Genomic DNA, 24973 nt, shown 5'->3' with positions numbered 1-24973 from the left:
GATCCATAAAATCTCAACTATTGATTGACTATACAAATTGGATGGGTTTGTAACTAATTGGTTGCCTTGCTCAAGCAGTATGTTTAACATGGTTTTAATGTGAGTATGAGAGTCACTAACTCACAATGTCAGAGGACAGCTGTGCCATGACCACCCGAGCTTGGTAATTAATGGCATACAGGTTAATTGCAGACACAAGCAGTAGACTGGAGTTAAAGGACTGAAAGGAGTCAGTTGAATAGTGTCCATCTGTGGAGGAGAAAAAGGAAAAGAAAATCATAAAGGGAGCTTTGTCAGTGTGAAATAATCATAGATTCAGTTTTGATTAAAGCCTTATTTTAAGGTTATAATAATACAGTAGGGTTAGAAGCTGAATGAATTTCAGAAGGGTGGGTTTGGGGCCAGTAGAAATTGTCATCAAATAAGTGTGCAGATAATCCAAATCCATACCTCAGATTTTTGTTTGTTGTTGTTTTGGTTTAACCTGCAGCCATGGTAAATTATGCTTTTGAAGATGCAAAATTGATCGATTTAACGTGAGGGCCTAACGTATACATTCACATCATATCACTTTGTCTCCATGGATCAATTTTATCGTGGCTTGAAGGTTTTGATCAGGATTTAGTAGAAAGGAGAGGAGCCCACCTTAATGATTGTTATGATTGTTCTTCATATGGCTTATAATCTTTATAGTTTACTGCTACATAGAACTCGGTTCAGCAGAGCACTCAGACATGTGCTTAAGTGCTGTGCTTAATGAGAATTATAATGCATCACTCAGCATGTGCGCCTGAAAAGAATAACAGTACTGCCATAAAAGATATAACATTGTATATATCCTCTTCTTGAGGAAAGGGAAACCACACATGGCAGATGCTATTCATGTTGTTGCATGAATTACTTAGCTCCTCTGGTGACAAAGGTGACTATCAGGTCCTTAGCAGAACAGTGTTAGAGTGTAATACAAGTGATGCAGTCTGTGAAGGAAAAGCTTTCCTGTGGAGATGTAGGCAGGAAAGAAGAATAATAAAGAGTTTTCACAGGTAATTTACATACACTGTTTCAATGTCCAATAGGTAGGAACAGAAGGTTTGATTATGAAAAAAATATTTTGTGGTGCTTTGTATGTTTCCATACTTAAATTTCTCCTTTGGCATCCTGCTGCTGTTCAAGATATAACCAGAAGGTACCAATTTGAATTTTAGAAGGGAATGAGGAGGAAATCATCAGTATAATGGCTTTATTCCAATGTCTAAACTCTGGATTCAAAACCAAAGTTGTTGGTGCTTTTCTGTGCTTCATTGCTTCCATAATTGTTGAAAACTAAGCCTTTTGCTTTAATGTCATGAAAGGTGTCATGTTCATTTATGATTGTGCCGCTAAATTCACCTTTGTTGCTTTTGTTTACAATTTGATTTTATTTTGTTTGCAGGGTTGTTTCCCGCAGTGCTGAACCTGGCTACTAATGCTCTCATCACAACCAACGCTACCTGTGGAGAAAAGGGTCGGGAAATGTACTGCAAACTTGTTGAACATGTACCTGGACAGCCTGCAAGGAACCCTCAGTGCCGTATTTGTGATCAAAGGAGCAGAGTTCCCCATCGTACGTGTGCCATTTTCATTTTGTTCCTTTAAAAAGTTTTTTTTACAAAATTTGTAGACTCATCAAGCAAAACTCTAGGTCCCTGGCCCAATTACTATGAAATACTGGTTGACTTCTTTTTAAATTAGGTTACCTATCTCTTCCATTGGTATTTCAAAATCTGTATCTGTTATGTATACTTCTCAAATGTAACTTTATAATTCAGATACTTAAAAGTGGAGCACCTAAATTCAGATTTAGGAAAATTAAGTATCTACTTGAATTTTATTTACTTGAATTCTCTTGATATATATTAAGCATGAATGAAAACCAGATGACTTCTACCTGCATACCTACCTGTGGAATTTGAACATTTTAGGCGATCTGAGCAACATTTGGAATTTCAGTTTAGGGCCAACTCCAGTTTTATTTTATTGTGTTCTGAGATCTTTTTCTTCTTCATTTGATGTTAATTCAGTTTCACTGAGCCAGCAAAAAGGAGATAAGATAATGGAACCCTGCTTGGTTTAATTGCTTTATTTTTCATATTAAAATCAATCTTTGCTAACACTGCTTTCTTAAAGACTACCCAGAAGCAAAACTAGTTTTCAAGTATAAATCATCTGCTTCAGAGATGCATATTTCTAATCGTTGGTAAGATTAGCACTAAGAAAATTTCTTAGTGAAGTCATACAAGTTTAATTTTATGTGACCTTGCAGTGACAGACATGAATGGCATTAACGCTGGTAGATTTTTGTGAGTATATTGGCACTGTAGATGGTAGAGGGTGTAGAGACACTTAAGACAGCTTTTAATGGAATAGATAAACTGTTGGAAGAAGCACAGCCATAGAAGCGTGGGGACAATTTATCTTTTTTTCCAGTTGTTTCCATCTAAAACCTAGCTCGGATGGATTTATACCTCATGACAAAGCACATTTAAGCATATGCTTTAAACCACAGGAAAAAAAAAAAAAAGACAGAATGTAAACTATTTGCTAGTTCTAGACATGATGAGCTATCTATGGCTGTAGCTTTTCAGACAGAGCTTTGTTTAGCTTCTCCTTAGAAACTTCCTTCCAGGGCCACCCTTCACAGAGTTATTTTACTCATTATAAAGTCTTTTCCTAATAGCTGATCTTCATCTTCCTTGATGAAATTCATGTTAACTTTTTCCTAACTTCAGTCAATACAAGGAATGGATTATTCCCTTTTTCTTTACAAAATTCTTTTACTTAGTTGAGGGTTGATGGTATTGCTGCTCTATCTAGTTTCTACACCAGACTATCACTTTTCTTTCATTCTTCTCATAGGTTCTGTTTTCTAGAACTCTTAACTGTGCAAATTGCAGTTCTCTGAATTCTCTCTGGAGGCTTTAGTCTGTATTAAAATTCACCTGAACTCTTACCAGTACTGCACAGAGATGCAGGTTTGCTTCAGAATTAACAGAATCTATTCCTGTTCACACGTTTTACGTAGATGTCGCGTCCCACTCCCAGTAAAGAGGGAGGGTAAGTGACTTCAGATTCGTAAATTCTCAATGGTGTGGACTAAGGTGAGATAAATCTCAAGGTCCATATACAAACATTTATTAGCTTCCCAAAATGGTTAGTATAGGTCTTAACAAGTCCATGATAATTGGTTAGGTGTATAACAAATTATGGCAAGTGGTGAGGTATGCATTGTGTCACTTAACAACAGGTATAGGACAACTTATGGCAAGCGGTACTTAAGGTCGTACTTAAGGTCGTTACTTAACAACTCTAACCGTTACTTAACAATTCTAAGAGAAAAGAGAAACTGAGGGATAGAGAAAGGAAAAGACTAGAAAAAAGAGATAAAGAGATCACTGGTCCTGGTTTCAGCGTCTTTTTCAGGGAATCTTCCCAGGCATAACCTTCTTTCTTGGAAAAATCTTCCCAGGCATAGTCTTCTTTCTTGGGAAGAATCTTCCCAGGCATTATCTTCTTCTATTGTTTCTTCTTGTTCCCCCCTAGGGGCACTTATTTTCCCTTCTTATGTTTGCTGAATTAGCATGGTCCACGCCCCTTGCTGAGGACAGCCTTGTCTCAGGTTTCTCCCTTCTCCCAGGTGACGTGTAGCATGATTTGAGTGGAGACACGAGTGCCATGGTCATACATGTTTAGCATGATCTCTATAATCTTCATTAGCATATGCAGGGGTGTGCGCTTTCATATGCATTTCGCAGATAATGAAGCAAAGGTCACTCATTGGACACAATGGCCTTTAGAACTGAGAACTAGCAAGGTCACCACATGAGTGGCAGAACTATCCTGTCTTCACAAGACAGTTCTCCCACACTTTCAGGCATCAGAAACGTTAGCCTTATCAGTTCTTTGAAGGCCAGGCCTGCATTATTTATCTCCTTTCGAGTGTTTGAGGCATTCCATTGAAGGCTTGGAGGGCCTTCTGCCCCTCATCAGGGAATTTACAGTCCGTCCCTTACAGTAGATATTGCCCATTTTTAATTGTGTGACACCACTGGGAGATATATAGCTAGTTGTCCGTTATAATCCCCAGATGCTTTCTTGCTAAATGGCTACGTATCCATTTGCTCCCCATCTTGAACTTGCAAAGCTAATTATAATTGCCCCAGTACAGACTGCTTCATTTGTCTGAACACAGTTGCAACCTGCTTTTTTTCCCCCAAGATAGCTTTCCAAGTTTTGACTTCTTCTTTAATTGTAGTAAATGCCACTTTCGGAAGAAAGGTCATGTGATTTTTTTAGCAATATAAGCATCCAAATGTGTTACACTATCGTAGTGTGTCTCACTCAGAGAAGATTTCAAGGGTTTTTGGAACCATTCCCACTGGCAGAAGCACTGTGCAGTAGATTCTTTTCCTTGTATGTAGATGGGTATTTAGAGACAGATGCACATCATACAAGTTTTTTTACTATCAAGTTTGTTTAATTCAGAAACCAAACCTAAAACAGAGCTAGATTGCTTTGTCACCATGCCCTGCCTGTGATATCAGATAGCATACGCTAATGTACGTGTATATACACACACACATAGATATGTACATAAATATAAACCCCATCTGAATGATTTATATCTGTGTTTCCCCTCTTAAAAACTTGAATCTGACCAGCTTCATAAGGTCTGGTCTTTTGTTGCCAGCCACATCTCATTTTAAGGCTTTTAAATGTTCATTTGGCAGAAGGAAGTGCCTTATTTAAACAGAGATGGCTCATTAATAGGAGAACCGTGTAATGTAACCAGACTTTAAATGATCCCCCTGGAATGTGCGAGTCTGGAGTGCCTCCCCTTAATTACTGTAGTAAGAAATGAACACAAATTCCCTGGTTAATCACATGTGAACCCAAATTAAAGAGCACAGTTTGATGGGCTCACTCTGTAAGTTCTCCCCCTTGCCACCATCAGGGAGATTGGTCCTCGAACTACATTTGCAATCCAGTCCATTTTGCAAATATTATATTATTTTCCTTTCTCTTTTAAATAGGCAAAACATCCCAGCAATTAATCAGTGTTTTCAAATTAATTATGATTAAACTTTCATAATGGAGATTACAGTTAATTGTTGGTTCATCTGCTAACCCTCCTTCTCATGATTTACCTTTATATCGACTTCACCTGAAGAGACTTACATCAAAATTCCCAATTAGACAGCTTCTGCCGCAATCACTGAGGAGCTCTGGGTTTGATTTACAGGTGATTTTGGCTAGCATTCATTTAAAGCCAAGGTTTGTGAAGATGATCAGAGCTGTGGGAATTGACAACTTGTAAAGCATGGGGGTGTTTTGTTTTTCTCCTCAATGTAAAGATAAAGCTACTAATAACAACACTTGTAGCACCAGTATTCCGACTTGCAATTGTTGGTGCCCACTAATGCCACTGAATAATCTGGTATTTAAATGAAATTTTTGGCATTTTCAATTTTGAGGGCTTATGCCTTCCCTCACTCACAGAAAGCACTTTAATTGTATCTTTAAATATGTTCAGACATTCTGGCTTTCCTTAATGAGCTAGGACTCATGTCCTCCACAGGTGGTTGATGTAGCAAGAAAACAGACACAAAGTATCAGTCTGTCTGGTTGATTGAAATAATAATTAAAAGAACAAGTAAATTAATCAGTTCATGACTTAGTTATTTGCAATTCTAGGACTAGCTAGTAATGAAGCATATTCCGGTTTATATCAAGAAAACCTGTCAGTTTAGATAGCCATCCTTAATGAGAGGGGTAGGATTTCTTCTAACTTGTTATGTTCTTGCAGACAGAACCTGCATAGAAGAAACCTACTATATTTTAATTTCCTTTGGGTTATTTTCCCCATAATGTACAGACACGGTCTAGGCAATTTGGAACTTCAAAATATAGATCCTTGTATGTTTTAAGGTTGGGGTTCTTCTCCATTTCATACCGGAGAGAAACACGCATTGACCACAAAAAGTAAGCTGGAAGTGTTGAGTACGATTTTCCTCAATCTAAATAACATCAAAATACTGTGTAAGCAAACTTCAATAACTTAGAAGATCTTGAAATCTAGGAAGAATTCAATGCTGTAAGTAACTTCTTTTCCCTGTTATTTGTTATTTTACACTGCAGCAGCATAAATGTAAACACGAAAAGTAATGCATCTTGGGTTTTGGTATGGATTATAACCATCTTTATATGCATGCATGTGAGTCAGACAATTTTCCTGTTGAGAAATATATTCTGTAATGATTTCTGAATCATTTCCTCTGTAATGATTTCTGAATTATTTCCTGAATTTCCATCTGTGCTTAGAAATGTCTTAGAAATGCAAGTACCAGTGTTAGTTTAATCTCTGGTTTCCCTGCACACTGTATCATGGGTTCCTGATTTGTTGTTTCTGTTGCAACATTTAATGACTTCACAGTACCTGAAACTTTAGAAGACTGCAGGAAGTGGTCACTCGATTTAGATGCCTACATTTTCTGTAGAATCGGGAGAGCCTCCAAGGGCATTTAGGTGTTCTGAATCACCTTCTTGTCATCCAAAATTAAACAACTAACGTTAGATGAGTGTTACAGTAATAATAAGCACAACTATGCCCCAAAGAGTCAAAGGAAAATTAGTTTCCTAGGTTTTATTTTAAAGTGCTGCCTTGTTAGTTCTGTAATTGTTTTCAAATCTAGATTTTAGATCTAAAAAAATTTAAATCTCCTAATAATGTTTATGTATTTCTGCTGTTCTAACAGAACGACATCCGATAACAAATGCAATTGATGGCAAGAACACTTGGTGGCAAAGCCCTAGTATCCAGAATGGAATTGAATATCATTATGTGACCATTACATTGGACCTCCAACAGGTAGACTTCTTCTGTTTGTTTGTTTCTGCAAAAGCTTTGTTTCTTGCACAATAGATGACTTGGAGTGTTTTTCTCTTTGCTTTTTGTTGTTTTTATATTATGAAGGCACACTCAGCTTCTATAACTTTTTGTTGTTTACGTGGAAAATTATGACTCACCCATTCATTATTAGAAAATGTACCAAGTTAAAAATAATTATTTCATATATATTTTTATGAATTCATGTTTGAAATTATTTTAGATATAACATTTTCAGTTTGGTTTTGGTGCTTTAATTATTTTTACAATAACTTCTGATTTGGTTCTTTAAAGACAATTAAAAGATAGTTTCAGGGAAAAATTTCAGGGAAAATTTAAACGAATAAAAGTTTATGGTTAGAATACTGTTCTTTCTTGTTTCAGTCGCATAGTACCATATATTTAAATACACTAAAATACTCAAAATATTTAAATACACTAAAAATAGTTCTGCTGCGCTAGGTATACATGCACATGTAGCGGGTTATTTTGAGGGAGAGCCTGGGTTAAGGGAGGAGTTTGGCTAATGAGGTCCTTAAATTGCCTCCTGTTAATGGAATCTTGCTTGACAGATGTAGCTATATGGAATGCAGTTATTTGATGCTTACAAAAATGCTATATAAATTCCAGTGGATGTAAGCGAGAGGATTTGAAGGTATAAGGAAAGTAATTTTTTTTTTTTTGCTATGCCAAGATGAATACAGAACAACTATCTGGTACCAAATTTATTCATCATGTTATTAAATTTGACCATTTTGGCATTCAATTAAGTAGATAACAAATTAATTTTAATGCCACACACACCACCCCCACCCCCAAATCTTTTCTGGTTTGTAGCTGGCCCATATTTGTCTGCAACTTGAATCAGGCCAAAAATCATACTCTGTTTTCCTGGTGTTAAGAAAAAAGGGAAGGCGCTTTCTCTGGCTCGTTGGAGAGAGATTCTCCTTCTCAGCTCCCCCTCCTTTGTGATCTGTTCACTGAGACCAGTTTTCTGTTTCAATTTATTATTATTATTGGTTTATTGATTACACTTGGAACCTGCCTGTCCTTATCTCCTTTCTTTCTCATTTCGCTGTACTTAGAGAGGACAATAGCACATTGTCACCATTCAAGAGGCTTGAAGGAAGCAGAGTGTGTTAGAAAACACAATGAAATCAAAGGCAGGGCATTGAGACACCTGTGTGCATGCATACTTACAATTTTGTTGTAAGAGATCAGACTTAGTCCAGAATTCAGAACTTCAGTAAGGTTTAACAAAGAGTGATGCTTGGATTTCTAGTTTTTGTCCTTTATTTCTTGTAAACAAGCTGTCATCCAAACGATCTGATGGTAGAAATTCTTGTAAGTACCTTGTATCCATGACACTGAAACACATGGATGGCAGTAACGTTTATACCTGGAAGAGCCTTTGAATCCTGGAAGAATTATTAGCATTCTGGCTTTGGAGCCCTCATTGTTACTGGCAGAAACAATCCCACATCTGTGTCTTTGGCCTTATATATGCAGAAGTTTTCAGTGTGTGTTTTCTTTCAGTCAGCACAGCTAAACCTTTTTATGGAAGTTTACATTTAAGCTCCTGTGCATTGAAAAGTTTTGAGGTTTTTTAGATGTCCGTTAAAATTTCAGAGTTATTAATTGGTTTGCCTTTACAGCAAGTAAATGTAAATGTGTAAATGAGTAAAAAGTAAATGTGTAAATGTGTAAAAAGTAAATGTGCTAAATGAGTAGCTCTCAAGCATTAGAACTATCCTTGTTTTTCATAACCCTAGTGATTTTACTTGTGCAGTTTTTAGGCCGGGCCTGCTAAACTAGGGCTTTACAACTTCTGTGTTTTTTTTCTGCTATATCAGTATCTCGATTGTCATAAGAAATAAGCAAATTTCTGCACTTCTGAAAGTTTTGAGTTTTCTAATATACTAAAAGCTAGCAACTACGGGGTCAGTGACTATAATGAAGAAAAAGTATGGGTTGTTCTAATATATTTAAAAGGCTTCTTTGTGTGCCAGTTGACAGCAGTCTGAGAATACTGCACTGTGTGTTGTGTGGGTTTGGGTTTTTTCATTATTTTTTTTTAAAACGAGACAAGGCTCCGTATGACCCTGTTTCTTTCCCATGTTCTCTTGCTTATTGTTCAAAGACAGCTTGGTGGTCCTTTTGCAGCACCAAAGTTGATAGCTTCTCTTAAGCCCATTCAGTTGTATGAGCTGGAGCAGGAGCGGTGTTGAGATTTCCACGGATGCCAGAGAGGTGGGATAAGACCTTGTGTCCCTAGTGCCATCTGGCACGCTCCTGATCATCTGAGTAACTCAAATAGTTAGGAATGCACACTATGTTTACTTACCACCTTGCATGAACAGAACAACAGTTTTGTTCCCCAAAAATGTAGTAAGAGGCCTGTTGCAATTTGCAGGGCTTTTAGACTGCTCGATAAGAAATAAGAGTTGTTTGGATTTTGAGGAGTATTAGGAGTTTTTGGTTGCTTATTTGGGTATTTTGTAGACACGGCTTTGTAGGTTTATTAAACAGTCGGTAAATAGGAAATTTCTCTTCCAGATAGTGTCTTGCATAGCAGTCACTATGAATGATGAAGGTCACCAGATACCTCTGAGACCTCACTTAAAAGAAATATCATTCTTTACCTTGGTTTTCTAGGAGATTCAGTAATTGCTATGTTTGTGTTGATAAATTCTCGCTTTAAGTATAAAAATGCTTAACTTCTTTTTGTGAGATAGAAATAACAAATGTCAAATCTACAAGTAATGGACTGAAAATTGCAGGAATGCATTAGTTTGTATGTTATTATTGGTAATTATGACAGTACATGGAATGCTTTTAGCAATTCTAATTTCATGAAAAAATAAGGAAAATAATTACAATTTCTTCATTTATATAATGCTTGGCCTTTTGGGGCAGCTACGTATTTTTTTTTACGTTATTGTGCAGTGTAGCCATATAAAAATGGTGTATACTAGTTGGCAATAACTGATAAAATGAAGAAGTAATATATATTTAACTTTAGAAGGAGACGAAACATTATCAGTCAGGTTGGGTAAAATGCAGTATTTTTTTGTCTTCTCTCCCAGCAGTTGAGGTTTACCGTAATGCTTATAAAGATCTCTTGTCTATGGTGGAGGCTAGGTTTCTAATTCATTAAAGTACGTTTGAAATTTGTACCCCATGTATTACAAAATTATGAGTTGAAAACTGGAACTATTTGGTTCTGAGCATCTTTGTTAATTTTCTCGTAACCGTTCACTTTTCTAGACTTTTTAGCCATTTTGACAATCACCATCTTATCAATTTCACAAGAATATTATGGAACACCATTCATAGCTGTACATGTGAAATTATTTTTTATAGTGCTTTTCATCCAGCCAGTGTATAGGAGGTCAAAATATGAATCTAGATTTATTTGGGAATTGCTTACATGAATTTAAACGGAGGTTAAAATGAGGGGTTGAGTTATTCTGGTTACTGAAAGTGATACTGCAGATCTGAGTTTGGCAGGGTAGGTTCATGGTGTGCTATGTTGCGTCTATGAAGCACTCACAAATTACCAAGAGAAGCTCACTGCTGTTCCACATCTCCTACTCCTGCCGCTTGTGTAGGGTCTGTGGGTTTCGCCTTAAGAGTGGTGCGCAGTTCAAGTGCAACAAAAGTAAAATTCAGGTCCAGTGAGTGCGATGTTTGGCAGGACAGAAAATAAGCCTTCTCTTCAAGAAGTACAGAGAAGGGAGTTGGCAAAACAGAAATGCTTAGACTTCCAGGGAGAACATATTCCCTGTACTCATGCTGTCCCAAATCCTCAATTGGTTTACTTTCACAGTGATGTGGAAGATTAGTAGAGTATCTTTAAAGAAAATTGGCAAATACACAGGAAAACTGGTTGGCAGTTTGAGGTGAGGTGGTCAGCCCATCTGTTTCTGATTTCTACACACGTCAGGACACTTTTATTAACAAATTCCCTGCTGTTGTGGGGAGCAAGGACATTGGCAACACCCTTGATATTGCTAAGATACTTGTGCCAGGAGCATATTTATGTGGGTTTTGATTTTTTTACTAAACACTTTGTATTTTTTTTTTTAAATGGTGCTGGAATATTTTATGTGACTTGTAGATGTGTGGAACTTGGGTGTACCCAGACTTACTGTTCTGGCAGAAAATTCTGGGCTTTATATCTTAATTGCCTGAGATCGTGGAGGATCAGCTCAGTGTCCAGGTAATCCTTTCCAGGCATATATTTCTGAAGAAAAGAAAGTAGTTGACATTCCTCAGAGCCTCATAAGATCTCATAAGGTGCAAGAGCAAGAATAACTGATTAAGCTATGTAGTTGATTTCTCTATAAAGCAATTGCAGTTCCTCGGTTTTAAGTTCCTTAAGCTCGGATAGTGTCCAACTCTTTCACCTTGTGTTTTCATTCTGTCCCCTGCCCTCTCTCCGTAGGAAGGGACGAAGGAGTCTAAAAATTGTGTTCTGACTCTATGAAGAAGTCACTGTAGTCCCACTTATCCTGAAATGTATTATTTCAGTACTTTTTAGAATGTAAGTTTTTAGACTCATGGACTTTACTATTTGAGTGGCACATACTATACTTTGGGAAGTGGCATTTCTGAAACTATATAGAGAACTGAATAGCTGTAAGTAGGATAAGAATGCTTGACTTGCTCAGAAGCATTTTGAAAAGCATTTATGAAAAGCAGACAGCAATATTCTGCTAATGCTAAATTCATTATTTTGTAATACCGTATTGTCCAAATATAATTTGAATGGAGGATTTTGGTCTGGTTTTGAATGATTTCTTTCTTATTTGATTCGTTTTGACACCCATGAGCAGAAATACACACACAGACATGCACGTGTGCATGGTCACAAACATTTATCACATACCCTTAATAAGGATAATGCTAAGAAGAGGAAAAGAATTGCAAAACTGAGTGATTGCTTTTGCTTTTTCTACACAAGACTGTACAACTAAGTGGCTCTGTGGCAAAAGACAGGCACGAGAGAACTAAGAAACTGTGACAAGATGAATGGAGAGATTCAGGCTGGGACAGGAAAATAACAGGATAGGACTCAGACTAGCATTGTAAAAGCTCAGTGTGTCAGTCTGGTAAGAGCTTAAAAGGGAGGGAAAAAAACCCTCCTATCAATGAAGGGAAACAGAATCTGTATGCCACCAAATTGGAAAAAAGATCATTAGGGAGGAAGAGTTCCATTGGAAGTACATCATCACTCTTTGCCATTATAAACTACATCAGAAACTACATCTACGAACATCAGAAATAGCATATATGTTTCTGAAAGTAATATTTCCCAGCTGAGTTATGGATACCGCATGCACAATATGGACTGTGATTCATTATTTTGTTACTGTTCTTCATAATTCTTTTTTTTTAAATTATTATTTTTATTTTAAAGCTTGAATTTTTGGGTTGTGTACAATACACAGTGTGTTTGTACATCTGCTGCTATGCCGAGGACTACTATATGTAATGTGAAATGTGGCTTGTAATTTGAACGTTTGAGTAAAATTTGAAACCAACTCAGGAAAAAATCTGCATATTGATACTTCAAATTTGCCTGCATTAGCAAAAAATGTGTCACAGTGGGAGAGAGGGGGGACGGACTTGGGAGAGGACTTGTGTTTGTTTGGTGCTGAGGATCCAGAGCACTTGTTAGAAAATTTACTTCAGACTAGCTCTATTCTGGATCATGGACGAAATGTCCATTAGCAGCTAAAAGGAGTCAGGTATGTCTAAGCGTGTTCTCCTGGCTTAGTTCTTATCTGAAGGGAATCCGGTTTGTGAGCTCCACAATGTATTCATGCTATGAACCAAAGCATGCTAAATTGGGACAGTGGGGAGATTCATCCTAAAAGCATGCTCTTTATCTGAGCTAAAAAGCTAATGTGGAGGTACCCTTGTAAGCTCTGTCTGAACAGAGTCCAGATTTTATGTTGATCCTCTCAGATGTTACACGCACCAAAATGGTGGCATTACCCCATCTCTTAATGCAATATTGCCAACTTTTACTGGGGGAGAAGGGAAGTATGAGAGGGGAGAAACCTCCCGTGAAGAGACCTTGCTTGTGTGACCTTGTTGTTTGCTCCTTTGCTTTGCCAGTATGACTGTGCTCTGTTGGTAGCTGCTTGAAGGAAACATTATTTTCAGCTGTCATTTCCCTTGGAGCACAACATTAGCCAGATCCCTTGTGAGAGCACAACTGTCTTTTGGAAAGAGTTTGTCGCTGTTACACAGCAGCAGAGTTCCCATGTTTGGTAGCCAAGGATGACTTGAGGCAAGCGTGGCAAGTGCTGTCTTGCAGAACCATGTTGAAGATGTTCCCCAGGTGTGTGGCCAGGCTGAGGCAGGCTACCTGTTCATAACATGTTTAATTTAAAGAATGGCTGTTTTAATGAAAGATTATATAAGCAATTAAATTCTTATTTCCATCACCGCTTCTCTGCCCACTTTTGGCCTTCCCTCTCCCTTGTTCTGTTTGAATGAGGAGGTTACAAGAAGATTGCTATCGGAAGGACTGGCTTGGAGTACTTGTGTAATCTCAAAAGTAAAGCTGCCCTTTCTGACTAGCCATTTCTTTGTGTTTCTAGTAAATAATACTGCCTGTGTTTCACCATCCCTCCCAAAGCCAGTCTGAAAACACGTATTCTAGGAACTGTGTCATAACGCAAATTAAGCAGCGGAGACCATGAATTTACTCAGTCTGCATCCCTGTTCATTTTATTTTATTATTAAAGAAGAAATAACCAGGTTTTTGAGTCTTGACCATTTAGAAGTTGTTGCATGATTTTTGGGTTCTGGAACGATCTCCCTGTCTGGTTTCAAAAAATGAGTGGAACCCGTCGTGTGGGTCTTGGTCTTTACAGTTGAACCCCACAATCTGGTCCAGTTAAACTAATCCTTTAGGGAGTGACTGAAGTCAGTCTTACAACCACAGTGAAATACAAGGTAAATTGGATGATAAAATATTCCACAAGAAGATTGCTTCCTTTTATATAGGTTTATAGTTCTTTATTTTAACTAATAACAATTCACCAAACAGTGGCTAAGGAATCAGAACGTGTTGAGCGGCGCAACCATATTAAAATAGCCTTTCCACATTATCTGCGCAGTAGCATAGGAATATGTATATCACTAGGAGATACTTGGTTTTCACATTGTATTTTCTCTGCTCTGGAATATCAAATACATATTCCAGCAGAAAAAAGAAAATTACATCTATCAATAGCTGTAATCAAATACAAAGATGAGAATAGCTAAAGGAATAAAGAGAAGGTTAACAACACTCTTTTTAGTCTTGGGATCAAGAACCAGATTAGTAAAATTAAGTGCCAGTTGGTCTTCATATGTTAAACTTGTATATGTGTCCAAACATTTTCAGTTAATATTTTCTTTTTTTTATTTATTAACAATTACATGCTTCAGATGTCTGAGATGCTTTCCAAGCAGTTCGGTAAAGGTACAGTTTAAAGCTTCTCTTCATCCCCAAACCAGAGAGTAATTTAACAGAAATGAAAATTAATCCAAACTGAGACTTTTCACCAACAAATGCCAGTCTGTTTTGTCCATCTTCAAAAATGTTTGTCTAAAGAGAGAAATGTGAACAGAAGCAAAGTCTGTTCAGACTGTAATGCTGCAGTTCCATAACTGCTCTTCCTCGCCATCTCATCCCCCTCCACAAACTGGCTAAAGGGAAACATTCCTGTCTCCCTTCTTCTGGCAGAGCACTTGTGCTGCCGTGCAGTGAACCAGATCAGTACCTTGATACTGAAAACTAAGTCTTGTCTTGTTTTTTTGGGGGTGAGGATTCTGCCAGATCAATTTTCTAACTTGGCTTGCTGTGTGGGGTTTTAATGCCAGCATGGGGGACGGGGCAGGAACATATTTCTGGAGGTGATGGGGAAAACATTTCCAGCCCTCTCTGGAGCAGCTGGGAGTCTACGTTGGCTTCAACTGATTGTAAAACCTTGAAGTATAAAATACTGATCTATGAGCTACAGTCCGTGCCTGCGACATAGAGCTGTCATCCTGAATATTTGGTTTTAGTACTTTTTGCACACGGATCATTCTCTTTTGAAGTAATGTAAACATTTGAGAATACAAAGTATTTCATTATCTCTCTCTCAAAAAAAATCCGAAGTCCAGTTCTCTGGTTCGATTGTACCTAAGTGGTAATGAACTGGTAAAGTGACAGCTCTAAAAAGATGCAACTAAAACCATGAAAATGAGGCTGTGGAACTAATATGAAAAAAAAAAATGAGTTCTCTTCTGTTTTATTGAAGTCCTCAGCCAATTTTTACACATGTCACTGGATGTTATAATACTGATTTTTTTTTTTTTTTTTTTTAGATTTTGTTTTTTGTTGCCTTTACACACTTGAATCTGAACATTTTAGTAATTAATTTCTTTAGCATCACAATTTGCTGGTAATGCAATAATTAGATATCTATAGAATGAAAAAAAAGCATACTTTTCACTTCTGATATTCTTTTTAACCAAAGCAAAACTATTGGATTTGAAGTCAGTTTATAATGAAATGATTTGGAAAATAGTAAAAAGAAAAATCAGAAAACAAACAACACATAAATATACCAGTGAGGTTTTATAGCAAACATAACCGGAAAACAGTTGTGAAAACAAGCAGAACTGTAGTAAATATTTTGACATCACGGTGAACATTTTCAAGAACTACCTTGTTTATATACTATTAGCAAGTATAATTTATATTATGGAGCTTTCCACCTGGCTTTCTCTTTGTGGGAAGGAGAGACTGTGCTTGAACACAATGTATGCACGCTGGTGACAGATGCCATCCAGGGCTCAGTCCTTGGCTCAGAATAAAGTTTTCCACATTGATATCACTCAGACAAAAGCCTAAAGAAAAATGAATGACCTTTATCCTTAGCTAAGGGTCAAGAGTGCACGTCTATGCCAGCCATAACTCCAGTAGTGCCTGCTGCATTGAGCTTTTAGGTGTTCTAAGAAACAAGTATTAGTGAAGTTACTCAAGCTGACTTTCTCGCAGCATTAAAAAAGAAAGTTTTTCATGAGTGGTACAATCATACATGGAGGGAGTACGCTTCAATGCATTCTGAAATGCTAAGATGCCATTATCGTCCTGAAATATCCGTTGTAATACCCCCCATATAAAGTACTGCTAGCTAGGTTGAGTAGTTGTATTAACAATAAATCTCCACAGGATTATTTGTCCAATTTTTTTTTATATTCCCCACTAAATCAGACCATAACTTTATTGTTTTGTGGGTAGTCAGAAAGCTTTCTAAGCAAGCAAATCCTTTCAGCTTCAGTTCATAATACATACTGACAAAGATTATAAAAGTTTTGAGAATTTATAGTTTTTCTTTCTGAGGTTACTTGCCTTACATTTTCCCTGGATGACTACAATAAATATACATACCACTTTTCCTTTTCTAATTTTGGCTTTAACCAAGAAAGCTATTCACCTTTCCATCCTTCAGGTTAATAGTTTCAGGATACAGGTCCTAAATACTCTATTATGATCTTTGAATTCAGAGTGACATACGTTCTGATGTGAATACAAGGTTTTCTTATGATTTTGTACTTTCGGCAATTCTGGTTCTGAAGAAAGTCACAGAACCTGGGAGAATGGTGGCATGAAAAATAATGGGATCATAGGATTCTCAGCCTTAAACAGATTTTGCCCTCTTTACTGAGGAAATATGTTGTCATTGAATAGTTTATGATGAATAAAAATCTAACTGGAAACAACAAGTTTTGCAGCTGACAGTGATGGTCATGAAATAGTGCTTCTGTTGTGCTAGCTGTTTATCACAAAATCATTACAGAAATGTAAGGTCCACGCTACAAGATGGGCAACAAGACCCTGTAGTACACATAGTGAAAACTGTCGTAACAGAAAAACAGCTCAATATAAGTTGAGATATATTATTGACTGATTTGTTTTTTGTAAGGTTTTGTGTGTAAGTTAAGATTTAAGGACGTAGGAGCAACTCCTAATAGCAAGGAAGTACTTTGTCATACAGATGTCACGTAGTACTTGGCAGCATTATGCCAATATTTACATTTGATGAAATATGCTTAAGGGTTTTTTTTAATTGTTTTGTTTAAGCTAGCAGGATGTAAAAGTGTTCAGATAGCAATATGTGGCACAGTGTAAAATGCTGCTACTCTTAATAATGTGCACAGTTGTGCTCTGTGGTCAGAGCTTGGACAAGAGCATTGAATTTGTCTTGCCAAGAGTTTTTCCTCATCTGTCCTCATCATGATCTTGATTTGTTGGTGGATCTAAAACCACTCTAGGAAAAAGTACTAATGGTAATAAAGTAAATGTTTAAATACGCCTTGGGGCTGTATAACATCGTCTCTTGTTCTGAACAACGAAGAATGAAAATATATATACATAAATAGAGAGATACACGCTCCTTTCATCAAATCTATTCGTAGCAAAATTATTCTCTTTCTCTCTCTCTTTGTGTTCTGTAAAGTCTATGTGCAGTAGGTCACATGCTCTGTGGAAGCATTTACGATTTGTTTATCAATGCTGTAGTTTAGTCAGTAAAAACAGTCATTAATGTGGCTCTTTTCGTTCGATTTGGATGAATGTGGACTAAATGTCCGAAGAAACTTAGAGAAGGGTATACATTGCATCTCTCCAGTTACAAAACACGAAAAACCAGAGACTTCATTTGTTTTTAAATGGAACATACAACTTCATGGGGAAGATAAACCTTTTGCTTGTTTGTGAGTCCTAATGTGTTACGCCTTCTAATTATTCAGAAGTAAATTCTGATTGTATAAGGGGGCTATGAGATGGAAATATATAAAATAACTCATCTCATAATTCACTTTTTATATTCCATATATGCCCTACAATGCCATACAGCAACATACCCAGATCTAAAGCAGTTCTCAGGATAATTTGAAAAGTATTAAGAACTAATAGTGAAAATGAAGACGAAACATGCATATGCTTTTTTGATCTGTAAATCAGATTTAGAATCACATTTCTTTTCTATTTTTATCATTCCTTGTGTATGTTTTTGAAATTTCCACAGTTTAGTGACATAATACAGCTTAGAATCAATGCCAGAATATATTTTTAAGCCTTTTTAACGACTATCATGTTTAGCTAAAGAAATGAAGCATGGTGTATATGAAGAGAAAGTGAAGAAAAGTAAAGCAAACAACAGACTGAAAATATTTTGGAAAAAAGTCTATTTTTTTTTTTATTTGAAGGCTCAAGTTACTACTTGATTCATGCTTTCATTGTTCAAATTGTTCATATTGCACAATATTTCCAGATTGAGATGGAGAGAACATTTTGTCATGTTCAGGGAACGGGTGTAAATTAGTACATGCCTATTTCATCTTCAGATCAATGATCTTAACCTCAAAAAGCTTACAATCAAAATCAAATAATAATCCCAGGTCCTCAATCATGTCTCTTATCATACATTGTATATGGTGAATAACACGTCCTTTCCAGAGAACTCAGAGTAAAAGCTTGTCAAGGTTTCGGGAGGGAAATGTTAAAGGTTTAAATGTTGATAATGCAGAAGATGCTCTCTGCTAACAGTGCAACAGTTTCAGATGTTTGTTTGTATCCCTCTCTACAAGGTGGGTAACAGATAGGTGTCATCTCACGAAGTAACAAGTATTTATTTATATACTTTTTAGCACTCTGCAGAAAAGTCAGAAACCATAACATTGAAAAAGATCTTTAATTTCTCATTAATAAAATTAGTGCAGTGTGAACTTGCACTCTGTTGTACAAAAAGGAAGTCAGAATAACTTGGATGAGATACATCCCAGGGTCCTGAGGGAATTGGCTCATGTAGTTGCTAAGCCACTCTCCATCACACTTGAAAAGCTATGGCAGTCAGGTGAAGTCCCTAGTGACTTGAGAAAAGGGAATATCACACCTATTTTTAAAGAGAGTGATAAAGAGGACCCTGTGAACTACTGAGCAGTCAGCCTCTAGTGCAAGAAGTCCAAGCTTAAGGCAGGAGGGCTGGACTAGATCTTCAAATTTCCCTTCCAACCCAAGCGATTCTGTGAAAAGTTAAGTGTCCCTTAGGAAGAAAAAGATTCTTAGGTGCTGTTCCTGTATCTGACTAAATAGTTTTATCTATGTTAATATTCTCATTGTGGAATTAAAATGTGAAGACTTGATATGAGTCTGTAATAGTTGCGGAGACTGAGAATAGTTTTTAAATATTTAGGTTTCAAGGTTTGGCGCCTAAAAATGGCTGTGGTAGTTCTTTTCTTCTCAAGCTAGAGGAACAGACAGGTCACTGAAATGCAGCTGGTGAGAGCACACTGCATGGAAACCTCACTGAAGGAAGGGGCAACACTTTACCCTGGGTACTCTCAGTACTACTGGATCCAGGCTGAGCATCAGTTCTTGGATCAAGGAGGAAAAAAAAAAAAAAAAAAGAGAAACACCTTTTCAGGTTTTTTTCTGTTCTTCTCTGCTATTGTCTAAGTTTCAAGAAGAAGGGTTTGGATATTGGCATTTCCATCAATTTTCCTTTCCTCACCATGCTATCTCTCTATGGAAAGAAGTGATTAGCCTTAGGAAAATGAAGAAAAAAGAAATTGCTTTCTGCTATTATCTGAAAGCACTGTGAAAAGAAATTGCTAACTTTAGCCCATAGTGCTGGTGTACACTAGGCCAATGATGAGCAGCGAAAATGATCGACAGAAAGCAGCTATTCTTTTTGAGGCCTTCACAAACAACTGAACAGTGAGTAATGGAGAAAACCAGCAGAGAAAATTACAGAGAGTAAAGTTGACAGTGCCAGAAACTTTACAGGTACTGACTCTCTCCATTTGGCTGAATGTATCTTAGATATTCAACAGCTGGACAACTTGAGAGCTTTAGAGTTTCACATTTTATAAAGTGCACTGTTTTAATAGAACTTGCTTTAAATTTTTTTTTTAAATGACACAAGTTATAATCATCTTTTACTTACAACATGAGCAAAAGTTGAGAGGTATTAATAAAGGATCGGTTTTTCTCAAGGAGAAGAAAATGTTCTTAAAGGAACCTGAGCCTCTCTAGCAGTTATATACAGAGGAGGAAGAAAGCTGAGATTGTTCTAAGTTGAGGTATTTTTAATTTTTTTTTTTTTTTTTTAAAAATGTATGTTCTGCCGGTATTAGCTGAATGGGACAGAGCATTTTACATGAGTGAATTTTTGTCAAATTAGAAAATATGGAAGATTTCTAACTGAAACTTGGCTTGATTTGGAGACACCCACCTTAGAGGTTTTCAAGGTTTGCTATGGTAAAATCTTTCTCAGTTTTTCCCACGGTGTGCTGTGGGCATCATATTTTGCATGACATTTGTAGCTACAATTTTTCTGGGACAGATGATGCCCTGCTAGCTAGTAACCAGAATTGTTTGCAACACTGGGGGGGGGGAAACAACGTTGGAATGAAGCATGTGCATCTTTCAGCCCAAATTCCCCATCTGGTAGCAGCATTTCAGTTGGAAGCAGCTCAGATGAACAGGAGAGACATTGTCATTAGAAGGCAAACTGCAGCAGGGGAGGGAGCTCTTCGGCTCTCTAAACTGATACTAGCTGAATCCTGCTAAGCATCTTTTTTTTTTTCTTTTTCTTTTTTTTTTTTTTTTTTCCCCCATGCCAGCATTTTCAATTACAGAATTTCTAACTGTGAGCAGAACGTTTGAAACTGTGGCCACTGTCTCTCAGGACAGGGATAGAAAAAGAGATGTGCTAGCTGGGCATTTGAGGAATCTGGAGGGCCGCTTCATTTCTAAATTAGGCTTTTTCTCTGTCTGGTTGGATCTGAGACTAAAATGAGAAGGTTAGTTGTTCATAAATAGCCAATTGTTTGAAAATTCTTGCATCAAAACTGTCTACTCTCTTTCATAAATAGTAGACACAAACAATAATCCATAACAGCATAAGAGAAATTGAAATATCAAGGCAACGTAGAATCATAAGGAATTGATATCAGCCTCTGATAACACGAAGAGCTGTTTCTCAAACACACAAAACCTCTGCTTTTGCTCATTAGCAGAAGTAGTTGGATTTGGTCTGTTTCATGTCTTAAGCCTGCAAGAGGGGCTATTCCAAGACAAGAAATAGCACAAAAGTAATATTTAATTTGAGATGCATGATGTCCTGCATATATAACAGTCATTTTTGTACATGAGTGTAAAGATCGAGGAACATTGGTTTGCGTTGAGAATTTGTTTGGATCTGTGATTCCTGATTGTTGGTCGTGCTAGGCACTAGAAGTTGCTGAATCTGGGAGCCTGATGGATGCAAGGCTGCTGTGGCTCTGTCTTCACGTTCAGACTATAGCAAGGCAGAGCTCATATTTCTTAGAGAGTGAAACACACACACAACTGCACAGAGCAACACCAATAGACCACAGTGGCCTATCAGCACCCACACAAACACACAGCACTCGCACAAACACAGCGCAGGCTGCCTTGTCCCGGTCTTCCTCTCCAGCTGATTAGGATTAAAGTCGGCTAGGGGCATGTGTGGTTACATCTATGGATGCGTACACAACATGCAACACTTCAGTAGCTGGCCTTAGATAATCTGTCCACGAGCTGGCCCCAGACCTCGCTGTTGTCTCCAGGTGCTGGCACGCAAACAAGAGAGCCTTGGAGATTTGCAGCCCTACTCAAATTGCTGGTATTCAGACCTCTTCTACTTGTTGGATAGTTGAGCTTGAAGTTAAGTCTTGTTCACACATACCCACTCAAAAGAGGGAGCACACCTAAATGGAAGATACTTAGAAACAGGATTTAATGAGAAAATAGGACAGACTTCAGTGATCGAGGTCAGGACAAACATGCTGACCAGCTAGCTATTTACTAGCTGGCTCCTTTTATCTCCTTTTTCCTCTATCTTACACTTGTTCCCCCCTTATCCACCTTGATCCCTCCCTTTCCCTACCTTTATTCCCTTCCTTAAATGTTCCATAGTAAGTTGCATCCATTTACACAATCCCCTTAACACATCCTGTAATAAATTTTACACAGTCCAAAAATGTTCTTTTCCCCGTGTCTCTTAATGAGTCATACCCGCTGTGGGAATAACCCCCGTCAGCCTGCAGGGCGTTCTGAGATAGCTTTCGCTGTTGACTCATCCGGATGGATTCCGCATTGGGGCGAGGGGTGTCTGCAAGTGCTTTGCTGTACCTAAGAGCACTTAAATGACTGGTTAAATAAATCTATGGGATGTTTAAGGCCACAAGTTTTTACACTATTTATGCCAGCCTGTAAGGAAACAAACCCTTGCCCAAATTCTGCGCTCCTCTCCCTAAATGAATACCATGTTTGCTTGACCACTGAACTGGAATAATAATCAACAACATAATATAATTACGGTAAATAAGTAGATACACAGTTAATACCAGATTGCTGATGGAAGCCTCCATTAGAGCTATTACATTCTTCTGTTGAGAAAACGAAATGGAAATATTTCTATAGAATTGTGTGGTACTGTGGTACTGTATTTTTTCTCTGATGATATTCTGACTTACATGAACGGTTTCTAACTGAAGGATTTATTTTTTAAATAGAAGTGCAGGTGGGAGTCAGGCACAATGAGATTTCCTGCTTCACTAGCTAACCCTATGCAGATTAATGATTCACTTCAGCTCTATCTAAATAATATTAGTGTAGCAAATTATCCTGTATAGTAGGATGCACTTTTCTATGTCTTATGAGGCATTCATAAGAAGATACAGTGCTATAACTTATGGAACTGTTCCTCACAATATGTGCTTTGCAGATCTCACTGCTGAGACAATTACCAGTGAAAATGAGACCCAAGACTCATTTTGTTTCCCATCTTGAGGATTATGTTATTATGTTGTCTATAATTTGGGAAAGGCTTAAAGGACTATTTAGACTATTTCCCTCCCACTCCCATAATTACACTATGGTCACATGAGCAGAGCAAGTAGAAAAAACCGCCAGCTGCACTTTGGCAGCTGTGTTAATGGACTATTACACGCTACTAGGCAACTTGGTATGGCTCCGTTTTCACATTTGTGTCAGCAGACTTTGGTCTCCAGGTGACATTGTGCTGGACTTGCATAAAACCAGATGTGCTCTAAGGTTGTACAATTATTACATGAATTGACATGTGTGAGCTTATTGATGCTATATGAAGAGTAAAGCAGGCATGCTCCATCAATTACGTTGTGGGAATAGAAGCTTGGTGTTAATATTTACTGGGAAACTTGGCTCCAGAAAGCTGAGCAGTTTCACTTTTTTTGATTGTTGAAATAAATACAGCAAAACTCAGTGAAACATTAGACTTTATTAGTATTAGTATTCTTATGCCACTAAGCTCTTGCTGGTTGTATTATAGTAACCAGAATACCATTTGCTAAGCAATTCCTGAATAAAAGAAGTACTCTTGTACCTGGAGAAACACAGTTTTCCAATTGGTTGGAAAATCAAGGTTGCTTCTGTGACACTGACTTGCTTTGAAAATCATCATATAGCTGCCATTAATTTTAGTTTGTTTTTTTCTGCACTGGTTGTTATTGTCACCTTGTTTAGAAAGCACCTTAAAGCATGGGATACACTGTGTTTGTTTGTGTCGTAGCAGCATGATGAGCTGGTAGTGACTAGGGCAGCTCTCTGAGCTGGGGCAACCATCTCCCCGATTCATGCTAAAGCTCTACAAGTCTAGCTGTCTCCCAAAGAAAAGATGTTTCTAAGAAACATGGATTAGCATCCTGTACATCCTTTAGCCTAGCCTTAGTGAGAAAGATTGGGAATATCAGCCAGGCCGTGTTTTTGACGCACGTGCTTGCTCATCTTCCCTTGACTACAACTAGCGTTAACAGCCTACCAATATTTAAAAATTCTGGGTTTTAGTTCCAGCTCTATTTCTCTGCCCAGGAAAGGATTTTGTTTTATAGAAATCAGTCTTTCGGTTTCACTTATGAATAGAGACTTGAATCATAGAATGGTTTGGGTTGGAAGGGACGTTAAAGATCATCTCGTTCCAACCCCCCTGCCATGGGCAGGGATACTCCCACTAGACCAGGTTGCTCAGAGCCCCATCCAGCCTGGGCCTTAAAAAAAGCCTTAAAAAAAAGCCTTAAAAACTTCCAGGAATGGGGCATCCACCACCTCTCTGGGCAACCTGTTCCAGTGTCTCACCACCCTCATGGTGAAGGAAGAAAGAGAAAAGAGAATGTTTCACATGTCAGTAGGTTGCAGATATCTCGGTGCTGATGCAGAAGCCACTACAGGAATTCTCAAAGTCTAGGACAGTAGTAGTCTGGATCAGGCAGAAAACTGTCATTGAGTAGTAGTTAAAAACAACTCTTCACATGTACTCTTTTGTTTATGTTAACGGGCTTTTTTCCTTGTCAAGTTTAGATTAAGAGAAATAATGTTCATCCCACTGTGACCTGCAATATGCTATTTCCTCTCCACTGCTTTTTTAATAAAAATTTTGTTGCAGTTTTCTTTACAAAGGTATGCTAAAAATAATCAAAGCCAAAGGTATATAATAAATTGCAGTCAAACAGTACGCTGCCCCAGAAGGTACGAAATGAGACTTCAAACAAATCTTCAGCAGAATGTGCAGGAAATGTTATTGCAATAGGGCTGTAATTTGGAAAGCAACGGTGGAAAGTTTCTCCCACGCAGCCTGGTGTTTCAAAGCCAGCAAACAAGAGAGGACTTCCTGTTGATTACACCTCTTGGCCCCACAGAACCAATGCATCCAAGATGTTTGCAGACCTAAATGTTGTTTTGGCTAAAGGCAGTATATAGCATTAAATCTTCTGTGAAGTTTTGCAAGTTTTAGGACTTCCACAAAGGAAACGATATCTGCACACCTAAGATTATGAATTTATTGTAAGCTGTGTCCTAAACCACAGATCTTCCATGGTAGAAGCCCTAGCAATGTGTTTAATCTTAGTTGTTATCCATTCACCATGTAAGGAATAGTTTTATTATGACAACTTGGGGTAAGACATTTAAATTTTTTTTAAAAAGTATTTCGA

General features: G+C 37.6%; 1 protein-coding gene across 6 annotated transcripts in view; it reads left to right on the top strand.

Moving 5' to 3' along the window:
- Positions 1 to 24973, top strand: part of LAMA2 (laminin subunit alpha 2) — a 383003-nt gene that overhangs the window by 87689 nt on the left and 270341 nt on the right. For all 6 annotated transcript variants that reach the window (XM_063329629.1, XM_063329631.1, XM_063329633.1 and 3 more), the window contains exons 2-3: positions 1433 to 1603; positions 6792 to 6904. In XM_063329629.1, coding sequence (XP_063185699.1) covers positions 1433 to 1603; positions 6792 to 6904 — 284 coding nt within the window. The remainder of the gene's footprint in view (positions 1 to 1432; positions 1604 to 6791; positions 6905 to 24973) is intronic.

Source organism: Chroicocephalus ridibundus, chromosome 3, assembly GCF_963924245.1.
Source record: "Chroicocephalus ridibundus chromosome 3, bChrRid1.1, whole genome shotgun sequence".
NCBI classification, from domain to species: Eukaryota; Metazoa; Chordata; class Aves; order Charadriiformes; family Laridae; genus Chroicocephalus; species Chroicocephalus ridibundus.
This window is presented reverse-complemented; position numbering and strand designations above follow the sequence as displayed.